The 11120-nt window shown below is 49.4% G+C and overlaps 1 protein-coding gene across 2 annotated transcripts in view; it reads left to right on the top strand.

Annotated features, from left to right (window-relative positions):
* Positions 1 to 3336: 3336 nt before the first annotated feature.
* The window catches only part of ATP2C2 (ATPase secretory pathway Ca2+ transporting 2), a 28441-nt gene continuing 20657 nt past the window's right edge, over positions 3337 to 11120 (top strand). The window contains exons 1-3 of one of the 2 annotated variants that reach the window (XM_076349029.1): positions 3337 to 3524; positions 3714 to 3752; positions 10667 to 10777. In XM_076349029.1, coding sequence (XP_076205144.1) covers positions 3441 to 3524; positions 3714 to 3752; positions 10667 to 10777 — 234 coding nt within the window. In that variant the 5' untranslated portion in view covers positions 3337 to 3440. The other variant, XM_076349030.1, reaches the window with a different exon arrangement.

Below are 11120 nucleotides of genomic sequence, written 5' to 3'. Positions count from 1 at the left end.
GGTAAAAGGATTTACAGCATCATTTAGCGTCACTTAAATAAAAAAGACACCTTTTGCTGGTGAGTCTACAGAGGTAAGTCCTATTTCTTCCCATTATTTTCTCCTTCTTGTTACCTTTCTATGTAGACAAGGTAGCAAGAACCACGGGAGAAGCTGTGCAAAACAAAAAAGACCTTTTGCCAGTTTCCAAGACGGAGATGTAGATGGTGGGGCTCATTCCCCCCAGCCTGAGCCGCCCCACCAGACGAGTCTCCCAATTTAAGCAGCGGAGGCTGTGCAAACAGAAACCAGGAGATGTAATTAAATTCCCCCTTCCTTCCTGGTGACACACCTACGGACAGACCTAAGGATTTTACCCAGCCCCTATCAGTAGCATTGACAAGACGGAAAGGAACCGTGGCCCAAAACTTTGTTCTTTGCTTTTGTAACCAGGAGCAGCGGATGTTCTGCCCAGGGGCCTGGGAAAAACCCGGCCTGAAAGCAGAGTCTTTGGATTTTGGGGTAGCAGCAAACTCAGTAAATTCTGCCCATGCACCAGAGGTTTTTTACCTCGAGGTGGCACAAGAGGAACAGAAGTGTGACGAGCCCTGGTCATGGCGAGGGAAGCAGGTGAAGGAGCTGTGAGTTTTGAACTGAAAGCAGCACCCTGCCCTCACAGCGGCAACCTTTTGGGCTCACGTAATCTCAGATTACAGCTGCTTTGCTGTATGCGTATTCATAACAGATACTTTCTATTTAAAAAAAGGTTTCCCAAATAACCTACTTAGAACTGGAGTCCGACCCTGAGCTTTATTATCCAATTAAATAGGAAATACTATAAACGTACTGTAATTGGGCTGTGTGTTGTATTTTTATAGTGTGAAAATTATGTCTTATACCAGAATGAAGAAATACAACTTGTATTAGTGTTGTTTTCTTTATATTATAGTCTTGATGCAGTTTATTCCCAGCATTTTCTGAGCCATGAGATAGCAAAATACATTATTTTCCATTAGAATTCCTAACAGGCAGAAATCAAAAGCAGCAAGAAAATGAAACTTCAGTCTGTTCAGCAATTTTGCAGAATGTGTGGTGAATAGTCAGCAACAACTACATTTTCTTTCTGCATTTATTCAATTTCATTGGTGCTAAAATGTAATTTCACGTTACAGAACTGAATGAACATAAAGATGACAGGCAGGGCCATGGTCCTGAGCCCAAACAATGCTGTTTCTCTCGAACTGCAGGTCTGCTGGATAATAAACCAAAACACACCGATTATTATGGTGCATTATCATGCTCATCAACTCATATTTCTCCTTTTCTATGTCCTGTTTGTCTCGGTATTTTTGTCGTATCCCTCACCGTATCATTCCCCCCCCAGTCGAGGCTGGGAGAGGAGGAATGTGACCGCAGTGCCGGAGCACAGCGGGTGCCTCCATGCCAACCCGGGATGTGGCGTCTTGGCCCGTGTCCACATTGCACAGATTCTGGATTTTGTTCTTCTCCGGGTTGTGCACACAGCACTGAGCTACATGTGTTTCCACAAGCAGCAGCTTTTTGCCAAGAGGACGAAGTTAAATAAGGAGACTCTCAGCGAGAGCCTGTTGCTCAATTAGCCGTATTGTCAGCAGCGCTTGGCTAACGAGAGCCGCGCTCGGGACTGCGCAGTCCGCGTACACGTTGCACACAGCAGAGCCCCAGAGGGACGCCCGGGCTCCTCACGGGTGCCAGCTCCCCTTGCCGTATGCCGGTTGCGTGGATGATGGGTGAGTTTTCAGGATGAGAAAAGCAAGAACAAAACCAAGGAAATCTTTTTCCTACCTGCCTAGAGAGCGGGAAGATGTTTTTCACCACTTTTCTATCAGAGACATGAGGAACGACTCAATATCCCAATATGATCCCAAGGCTCTGACTACTACAAACACACTCAGATGAACAGAAGAATGTATTTCCTTGCCAGGCAGTGCCTGCTTTGCCTTATCAGGACCACGGCAGAGCCAGCTGGCTGTGCTCCAGATCCTTAAAAAAGCTACAGAAGGAGGGGACCAGTTCAAAAGCAGATGTGAGCTGAGAGATGTTTTGCCACCTAATTCCTATGCATTTCGATAAGGTCTAAATCTCTATATACCTCTGGGAGCCTGGGCTGCCTTCGAGCCCTGGCAAAGCACCTTACTTAAGCCCTGGGCAGGGCCTGGATGTGAGCTGCCTGAAAATCAGTGCCCAGCATTATCCCTGGATATTTTCCCATGGGAAGGAGGGCTGTCGCAGCGATGCAGGAACTTCCTCCATCTGCCTGACACATCCAGTTCGGGTCATTAAGAAAGCATTTCTCAATCAGGAGCCAAGGGATTTAGGAAGCCCCAGCTGTGTTTTACAAGAACCCGTCTATTTGCAGGGTGTTTCCCAATCGCTCCACTTTCCCCTCGGTCTTTGGAAAGAAGCCCTCCCACCAGACCACTTCAGTGGGACACAGCTTGGGACAATGTGTATTATCCGTAGCTGCTAGCAGCGTCATGCTGGTGGGGTGTCCCATGGGGCTCACCAGCTTTCGCTAGACTGGTGGGACCTGGGAGATGTAGATAGGCAACACTGAAATGCTCCATGGGGAAAGCACTAGTTTGACGGAAGTTGGCCAGGTTTTGGGTACTGTGGGCTGTCACACAGGTAAGGGTCTGGGGTTTTGGTCCCATCATGGCCCAGGTGTCACCACCTCTGCTGCCCCAGAGGTAGGAAGGAGGCACCTGGATGTCCTAGGAGAAAACTATTCTTCTGCAGAAAACACATTTTTCTCTGACTGGGAATGATATTTATTCCCTCAGTGCAGTTTCTACTGTCAAAGGAGGGTCTTAATCTCATAGTTTACACCTTAGAGACAATTTAAGCCTAAGTGAATCCTGTAGTCATGATGCCTGGGGGAGGATGTAGGTGTCCTGGTGCAAACCAGAGCACGATGCTCCCTGACAGGCAGCTATGAATCTTCAGAAAAGATGTAACTGGTTAACTTCAGCCATATGTTGAGAACCACCATGAAAGCGCTCCCCTCTACCGAGTGAAAGACTGTTGTTTCTTAATGAATGAGCATCACATATTCACACATCACGCATTTATGCCCTCTCTCCGATGTAAATACTTATAAATACCGGCGTTATGCTGACTGGAGTGTTTCTCAAGGAGGATTTCCCCAGCCTGGAAGTTTACAAACAGGCTCGGCAGTGTGTGTAACCCGTCTTGCCGCTGCACGCAGCGGCCTTGGCAAAACAACCTCCCTATCTGCCTGCCCAAGATGTAGCACCTGCCGACACTCCTCCCGCAACAATTTTTCAGAGGGCGGAGGAGAACATAGAGCTGCAAGACCTCAACCTGCTCTTCGGGTGCCAGCCGTGCACACACGTAGGGCCACCTCACTCCTGTATCAGCCACGGTCTTAAACACAGACGAGCTTCCCCTGCCAGGGTTTTATGGGCGAAGCATCCTGTGTCGCTGCTCGAAGGGTGCGCAGCCTCCCTCCAGCACCTGCGGTCGAAGGCGTGACTTGGCGGCAGGTAAACGCTGCCTCTCCCTACCCGTAACCATAGCCCCGCGCTTGCAGGGGAATTCGAGCCAGCGCTGCCGGCGGCGGGTGGCACCGTCCCTGTGGCCCCCGGGGTGCTTCCCGCTGCTGTGCAGCGAAGATGGTAGAAGGAGGTTTCACCAAACTCTTCCAGAAAAGGTCGTTTTTCCACTTTGCACAGAAATATCAGCCCCTTGGGAGCGGCGAGCCGGAAGAGGAGGTGAGGATTGCCTATGCCTCTTGCCTGGACCTGCTGAAATAGTTTGTGTAATTGGCATTAAATTTGTCTAGTATGTCTGCTTTGTCCCACCGGTAACTTGATATTGCTGCTGCTGTGCTCTCCTCTCTCTGCTATTGCTGCTGCTGTGCTCTCCTCTCTCTGCGCCGAGTCATTCCCTGTACAACAGGCGACGAGATTAATGATGTTTACCAGGCAGCGGGGTGAGATGGGGATACTAGTTTCTATGCGATACTCCCAGGACGTATAGCTCAGGCCAAAGTCCTGGCCAGGAACATTGTTCTCTGCACTGAGGAGGTTCAAAATTAACAACAGTCGTAGCAGAGCAAGTGCCGTGAGGCCCATGGGCGCTGTGTGGGGTGCTTGCACAAAACGCAAACGCTGTCTCAGCAGAAGGGTAAATGAAGAGCGAGGCTAACCCTGTCCCCGGGGGTACCCCCTGCCACCGGTGCCAGTCACGGGTGGTGGGCTGTGACCCCTCGTCTGTCTCTTGTGTTGCTGCAGTCATTACTGGTAACGAACGGCCGAGAAGAGCTTTAGCTCAGAGCTGTGGAGTCCACTTTGAAATAATGCTTTCTTTGCTTGAAAAATGCTGATGTATGAACATTCTTTTTTTTCCCTCCTCCCTTCACTACCTCTCCTCGGTGCAGATGGACCAAAGAGTGCCCGGTGGCGATTTAGGTGTCACATTTGCTGTTCTTGGCTTTTTGCCACAAAACCTTCAGGACCAGGATTATTTTATTATCACGTTTGCTCAGCACAGGGATCTCCATTGCTCAAGCCCCATTTTGTTCTCCCACACGACAGATTGGTTGGGTGCCCTCCCACGTAAACCTCATTTGTCTAATTCCTTCAGCATGCAGGCTTAGCCCTTAGTCCCGTCCCAACAAGCACCATCTACACACTTTTGAGATATTCATGTTCTTTTCCGTGGCTGTCTGACTGAGGTCTTTTCTCAGATGTTATTTCAGCTAATCCTCTGCTCTCTTCTGAGTCTCGTCTTTCCAGTATGGGGGTTGGTCAGTGCTACAGGGAGACGAAAACAAGACATTGAGCAGTGCGTTGTGCAATGCTACTCTACAGTACTTAAACATAGCTCAAAATCCCAGGAAAGGAAGATCTTGTTGAGGTTACAGAAAGTGTCTGTAATCTCGCTTTGATGGGAAGCTGAGATTTCTGACCGTACATAGGCAGGAGGCCACCAGCAATTAGTCTGGCTTGTTCTTTGGCGGTACCATTTCTGTTGCGCCAAAATAAATGATACATATTTACTTCCAAATATAAACCCTTCTTGAATTTTAGCTCTGGTCCGTGCAGAGTGTGATACCTTTATAACAGGACAGGGAAATGACCGGCGTTTTGGCTACAGGGGTAGGAAGTAGGCAGCAATGTGAAATGACAACAGGAGCTTGATAAATCAAGAACGTATTCTCAGGTTATGATTTAGGCTGGTGAATGACTCACATTTCCTCTAAGGATGGTATTTTGCTTCTTTATTTGAAAACAGAGCACTTTCAGTCTTATAGATCTTTTGAGTATTTTGGTCAAAGGGTTGTCCTGGGCCTTAAAGATGTGAGTCCAGGTGATCTGATGGGACTCAAGCCAGGATAAATACACAAATTGTGGGTTGTGAAGGAAAAGCCCCGGCGCTGGTAGCTGCGAGGTGATGGCCAGCTCACAGGCTCTGGTGATGGTGTTATCTGGAGAGGGCAGAACAGTTAACTTACACATCAAAGCACAGGCACAACCTGTGTCTAGACTCTGCCGTATACGGTTTCAACTCTTTTTCTACAGTGGCCCCTTCAGAATCACAGGAAATTTTTGTGGTGCCAATTTACAGTTTATGAGAACCATGTGTTTCCTGCAGAAATCTGAAAAGCATCCAAAGATTTTTCTTCTGAGCATCCAAGTGTGTGTGTGTGTGTGTGTGCACGTGTGCACAAGCACACGTACCTGTGCGTGTATGTGTGTTTGAAAGTGAAAAAAACCTCTGTGCACTGTGTGGGTCACATCTCCTTTTCCTTTCACCATGTACCAGGGTCACCCCCGTGGCACCCAGTGCACCCAATGGATACAGACAAGGGCAGATTTCCCGGGGGGCTGCAGCCCTCAGCTCCCAATAGTTTTTAACCTGATGAGATGGGTGGGTTTTGTAACACCATCCAGGGCAATCTGTCCATCTCCGCACCGTGGGGTGGCCTCCCTTTCGACACATGGTGCCGCTGGGACCGGCGATGCTCAGCCCCCTCCCTCCCCAGAGGGAGGGAGCCATATACGCAGTCACAGGCCTCCCTCTGCCTCCTTCAGCCCGAAATAACTGAAGCCCAGGGCAAGATGGAAACACCTTTAAGGTCTTGGAGAGCATCAGGATGGGAGAAGACTTCGTCATGGATATCTACTGCCAACCCACCAGGGACCTGCTGTGATTTAGGGGCTTTTTCTCTTGGCTTTAGAAAGAGCTGGTTCCCACCCCAGGCACGTCTGGGTAGTAGATTTTAGTGCATTAAGATCTTCAGAGTTTCTGGACTTTTCCATTGCAATTGTTCCATTTCTCCTCACCAAAACCCCTTTTGATCCTTTCCCCCACCACACCTGATCCATTCAGGATTCAGTAGCCATGAGATGGAGTATGGGTATTTCCCAGCCCTGTCCTACGTTCAGGGCTAAATTACTACTCCAGTTTGGGTTGAGGCTTTTTTCCATTTCAGGTTCCACACCAATCAACATTTATCTCCTGGAGACTTTCACAGGCTCCATATCCTCCTGGATATGCAGAGCATCCTTATCAGAATAGTTTTATTATCATGCAGGTACCTATTTTTATATGCCCTCAAAATAAACTAAATAGTGCAGCTTTCCTTCCAGGTGACAAAAGAAAGACCGTGGGATCGCCTCTACACAGCAGAGACACAGGATTCACTTACACACGTGTGTTTACAGCCCCTTAGAGGTGTCGAGCCCAATTCCTCGCTTCTGAAAAGCTTCCAGCAGGCAAGGAGTTAACTCCCTCCCTCTCTCCACCTCCCACAGGTTTTTGGGCTGAGGGCTTGCAGCACCTCCCTCCCAGGAGACCTTATATATGGAGTTGCCTTAAACTCTTGAGTTTTTAGGGTTTTTTGGGCCTGGGTGGGACTGGTTTGGGTGGGTGAGGAGGCTCCTCAACTGGGATCGCTGTCGGCTGTGGAGCTGCAGTGACAGGGTTTTCCTGCAGGGATGGCAATGCCATCTTTCAGCTCAAGGGGCTTTGCTTTAAATTAAAAGGAGCTACATGATCTTTTTCTTCAATTAAGAAGAAAAAAAAAAAGCCAGGTTTGAGCAGGAGCAAGAGAGCAGTGAGGGTGAGGGGAGGGGCACGTGCAGCTGGGGGCAATAAGCCCAAGGTTTGGGCACTGCCCACCCAGCCTGAGTCAGCCCTCCAGTACCCCTGGGGGAAACTTAAAATCCAGGGAATAGTTTTAAAGCAGCTTTTCTGGAAAACCCTTGGCTTTTTGCACGAAGTGTCTATTTTGAGGCTTATATCTGCAAGCAGGGAGACCAGAGGCTTTACTTCACGTAGAAAGTCTGCAATTCTGCGATAGACGTGCGATGGGGGAGTGAGAAACTGTGCGAGAGGAGCTGAAACCACAGCGGTGGGTGGGAAACGGCTGGGGGCTCCGATAACGAAGCCCAGTGAGGCAGCCTCTCGCTTGCAGGGCTGTGGTTTGCTCTGGGTTGGTTTCTGCATGCTGCCTGCACCCCTGAAACGCAGGTCCTCCGCCTGCCACATGCACCAAAAAAAGCAATGCAAAGGGCTTTTGCGGGAATGGTTTGATTTATTTCTTTTAGTGAGGATGAAGAATATAAAAGAGGGTTTCTGCTTAACGTTTTAAAGGGCTTCTTGTTAGACTAAGTAACCCAGCCCACTTTTGACTGGGTTACAATATATTAGCTTGGTCTAAAGTAATCTAAGACAGGGGGGAAAAAATATGCAAAACCTCAGTAAAGGCAGAGGCGGGGGGGTAAATCCCGAGGACTGATCTTTTGGGCTGTTTGCCAGAGTATACAGAAAGGGCTATGTGCTCTGCAGAAAGCCCCATGCTTTCTTCCTTCCCGCATGGGCTGCTCGGCATGACAATTGATGGATTGTTTCAGGGCGAGGGACGCGGAGGCAGCAGCACAGGTACCGGCAGCACCGGGCATGCTCCGAGGTGCGCTGGGGCAGGCTGCTGCATGGGTTCCAGCCATGACCAGCTGCTCTTTACAGCCTCCAATGTCTCCTGATCTTGCAAAGCAATAGATAAACTAATAATTTTATTTTTTTTTTTTACTTCTTCCTGCCCTGCTGTATGGAGTCGTGCACTCTTGTGCTTGAGTTATGCCTAAAGGATAAAGGTTAAAAATGTAAATGGATAATGTTGATAGCCCACATCTGTTTTACAATGTAAGTAGAAAAGAAAGTAATGCACAACGAGAGGTTAGTTTATGAAGAGGTTTGCTCAGGACACTGCCTGGTGCCTAACAGACGTGGGGTGGGATGTGCTTAGGGGCAAAGGGGCTCTGCACCGGCAGCGCCTTGCAGGGGAGGAGGGAGATGGGGCTCCGCGGATGCGTTTCCAACTTGTGCGTTGCTGGAGCTGTTCACCTGGCAGGAAAAGCTGTGCCACGTTCGTCCAGCGGAAATCACTTACAGGCCTAAGTTAATCAACGCAAACTAACTCATCCCAATAAAGCTGTTCATTTCACAGCAGCCCCCGACTGTAAGGAGCACGGAGCTGCCCGCGTATCTATTGAGCTGCAGCCAGCGTATCTATTGAGCTGCAGCCAGCGTATCTATTGAGCTGCAGCCAGCGCTGGCTGCGTACAGCTGGGGCACATCCATACGCTTTTGTCATTCATTTCCTCCACGCCTTTTCGAAGGTAAATATTAGTGATAGAGCTGGGCCCTGGCTTCCCCCGCTGGCTCTGAGGGACTGTAGGCATGTTACCCTCGTGCCCGGGTCTCTTCCCACCCTCCGGCTCCTCTAATTAAAATTTAAACTCCTTCAAGGCAAGGCTGTGCCTTGATACCTGCATGTGCCACCAGCAGCACAGAGGAGCCCGTAGAAACCGCGTTAATCAAATCAGCAGAGTAATGAATGCAAAGTATGTTTCTATATGTGACAGCCCTGTATTTTCTTCCCAGCAAGTCCTTCCACCTCCTTAGGTGCATGGGTGGCTTGCGGCCTTGCAGGGTCTGGGAGTCAACAAAGTTACATGGAACCAATGAATTTGCACAAGTAGGAATAAATCATCAGTTTTAAAGATGGAAGGACATTTTGTTGTCCTTTCTAGGGATGTCTGTTAAGGAAATGTTGAAATAAGGGTGCTGCCTGGTGCTAGTACACCTCAAAATGGTGGAGAAATACTGCAGGTTCTTTGGGCAAAATGTGGTCACCAGCGTGAGGGATTTATGGAAGCAGGAAAGTCCTTGGAAAACTTGGGCAAATTGCTGGGGTTTTGGAAAGGCAGGTTGTTCCTGGGGCAAAATGGCTCCTGAATGAGCACTGCACAGACCAAGGGATCACAGCAAACTCTTCCGCGTTTCTGCTGGGAGCAGGTCAGTGCTGGTATCTCATGTGTTAGCAGCTGTACTGTGGGTCAGTAAACGGCGATAAAAAGGGGGCTGCAACGTATGGACGTGGCAAAAGCCTTTTTAAGGAGCAGGACTTAGAGATGCTCCTATCTCATCTGCTACGAGCTCTCCAGAAGACAGAAACCGATTCTGTGTACCCACGTGAGCGAACAGCCAAAGAGATTTTCTGCATTTATCTCGGGCTTTAGATTGCAAAACACTGGATGTTCCTAGAAACCTCCTGAATATTCATAGAAGGGCTAATTCTCCAAATAACACTGCAGGCATCTCTGAAGTCCTCCAAACCCTTGCTCAGGTGCTGATGAGCCGGACCTGAATGTTTCCCCCAGCAAACACCCCAGGGTGCTGGTAGCAGGGAACTGGTGCCAAATTCCTCCCGCCCTGCCGAGCGTGAGCTGGCCGCAGGGCTGAGCTCTGCCGGGGGCTGAGCACCATGCTCTCTCGAGATCCCTCTCGTAACGAACAGGCGATTTTGTGCTTTATGAATGAAAGCAAATGGGAATGGATTTTCCTGTCCCTTGGGAAGGGTGAGATTTCTCCCTCTCCGTACTTACCCTGCAACAGCGATCACACCACCTCCACCGTGGGCCTGGCTGAGATTTCAGGGGATGCTGCTGCTCTGGAAAGAGCATTTTGGCAAAGGAGACAAGGGATCCCGAAAGGGAAGAGAGGTCAGGGTGCTAAGCCCCTGGGTGCTGGGAACTCGGCGCAGCCCTTGGGCTGCCTGGATGGGACAGGAGGGGTTTGTCCTGCTCAGAGGCATTTGCAGAGCCAGTGGTGGAGGAAAACAGTTGTGCAGACGGGAGAGGAGACTTTTGCTTTCTCCCACTGGCTCAGACATTTTTCTAGCTCACGTTTTCTGTTCATTTATTATGTCTTTAACAAGGGAAAAGGTTTTTTCCTTGCTCTGAGCACTGAGCGTGCAGTGGGCTGTGAGACACTGGCATGGAAAAATGCTCATCTCAGGCAGGATACCTGCAAACAGCAGAGCCCGGCACACTTTTCTGACCACGGTGGTGGCGTGTGCTTGTCTTTTTGGTGATCCAGCTCCTAACAGCCTTTCTTTCCACTACAAGATTGTGCACCTGGCTTTGGGGCTGTAATGAAGATTAATTAGTGAACATTATAAAGCGCTGTGATTTAGGAAGTGTTTTAGCTAACTGTGGAGTCACACGGCTGGCAAGGTGAGGGAAGGGAGTGGGATTAAGGGAGGAAGCAAAGAGATGCTGAAACGCTTTTATGAACCATGCTCTTGCCTAACGATTGCTTTATCTCGTTTACTCAGACCCATGAGGAGTGTGAGCTGAAAATAGTTGAGCAGGAGAAGGAGGTGACAGTTCTGCCCCCGAAAGACGCATGTAAATGCCCCAAAGAAGACTTGGCAAAAGCTTTAAACGTAAGGGTTTGTAGAGGTCCTTGTGAACATAGCAACGCAGTCTGTGTAATCTGACTCTGGGAAGAGACCGAGCAGCAAAATTTGTCTTTGGTTTCCTGTGCAAACTCCTGGACTGCCCAACGCCTCTGCCCTTACGTGGGACGAACCCTCGTGTTGGCCATGTTCGAGGCTCAGCATTGGGCATTTGTGCTTCACTTTGTCCTGGGGAAGGATTTCACCGAAGTGAGGGGGTCTGTGAGCTGCAGGTGAAAGAGTTCAATTGTCCAGCCTGGAAAATGAAGCGCTCGCAGTGCTCTGCCAAGGCTGGCAGAGGAGCCCCAGGCGCAGGCTGCACAGCTTACCC

Source organism: Aptenodytes patagonicus, chromosome 11 (genome assembly GCF_965638725.1).
Source record: "Aptenodytes patagonicus chromosome 11, bAptPat1.pri.cur, whole genome shotgun sequence".
Lineage (NCBI taxonomy): Eukaryota > Metazoa > Chordata > Aves > Sphenisciformes > Spheniscidae > Aptenodytes > Aptenodytes patagonicus.
The sequence above is the reverse complement of the archived record's forward strand: the minus strand, read 5'-3'. Positions and strand labels throughout refer to the sequence as shown.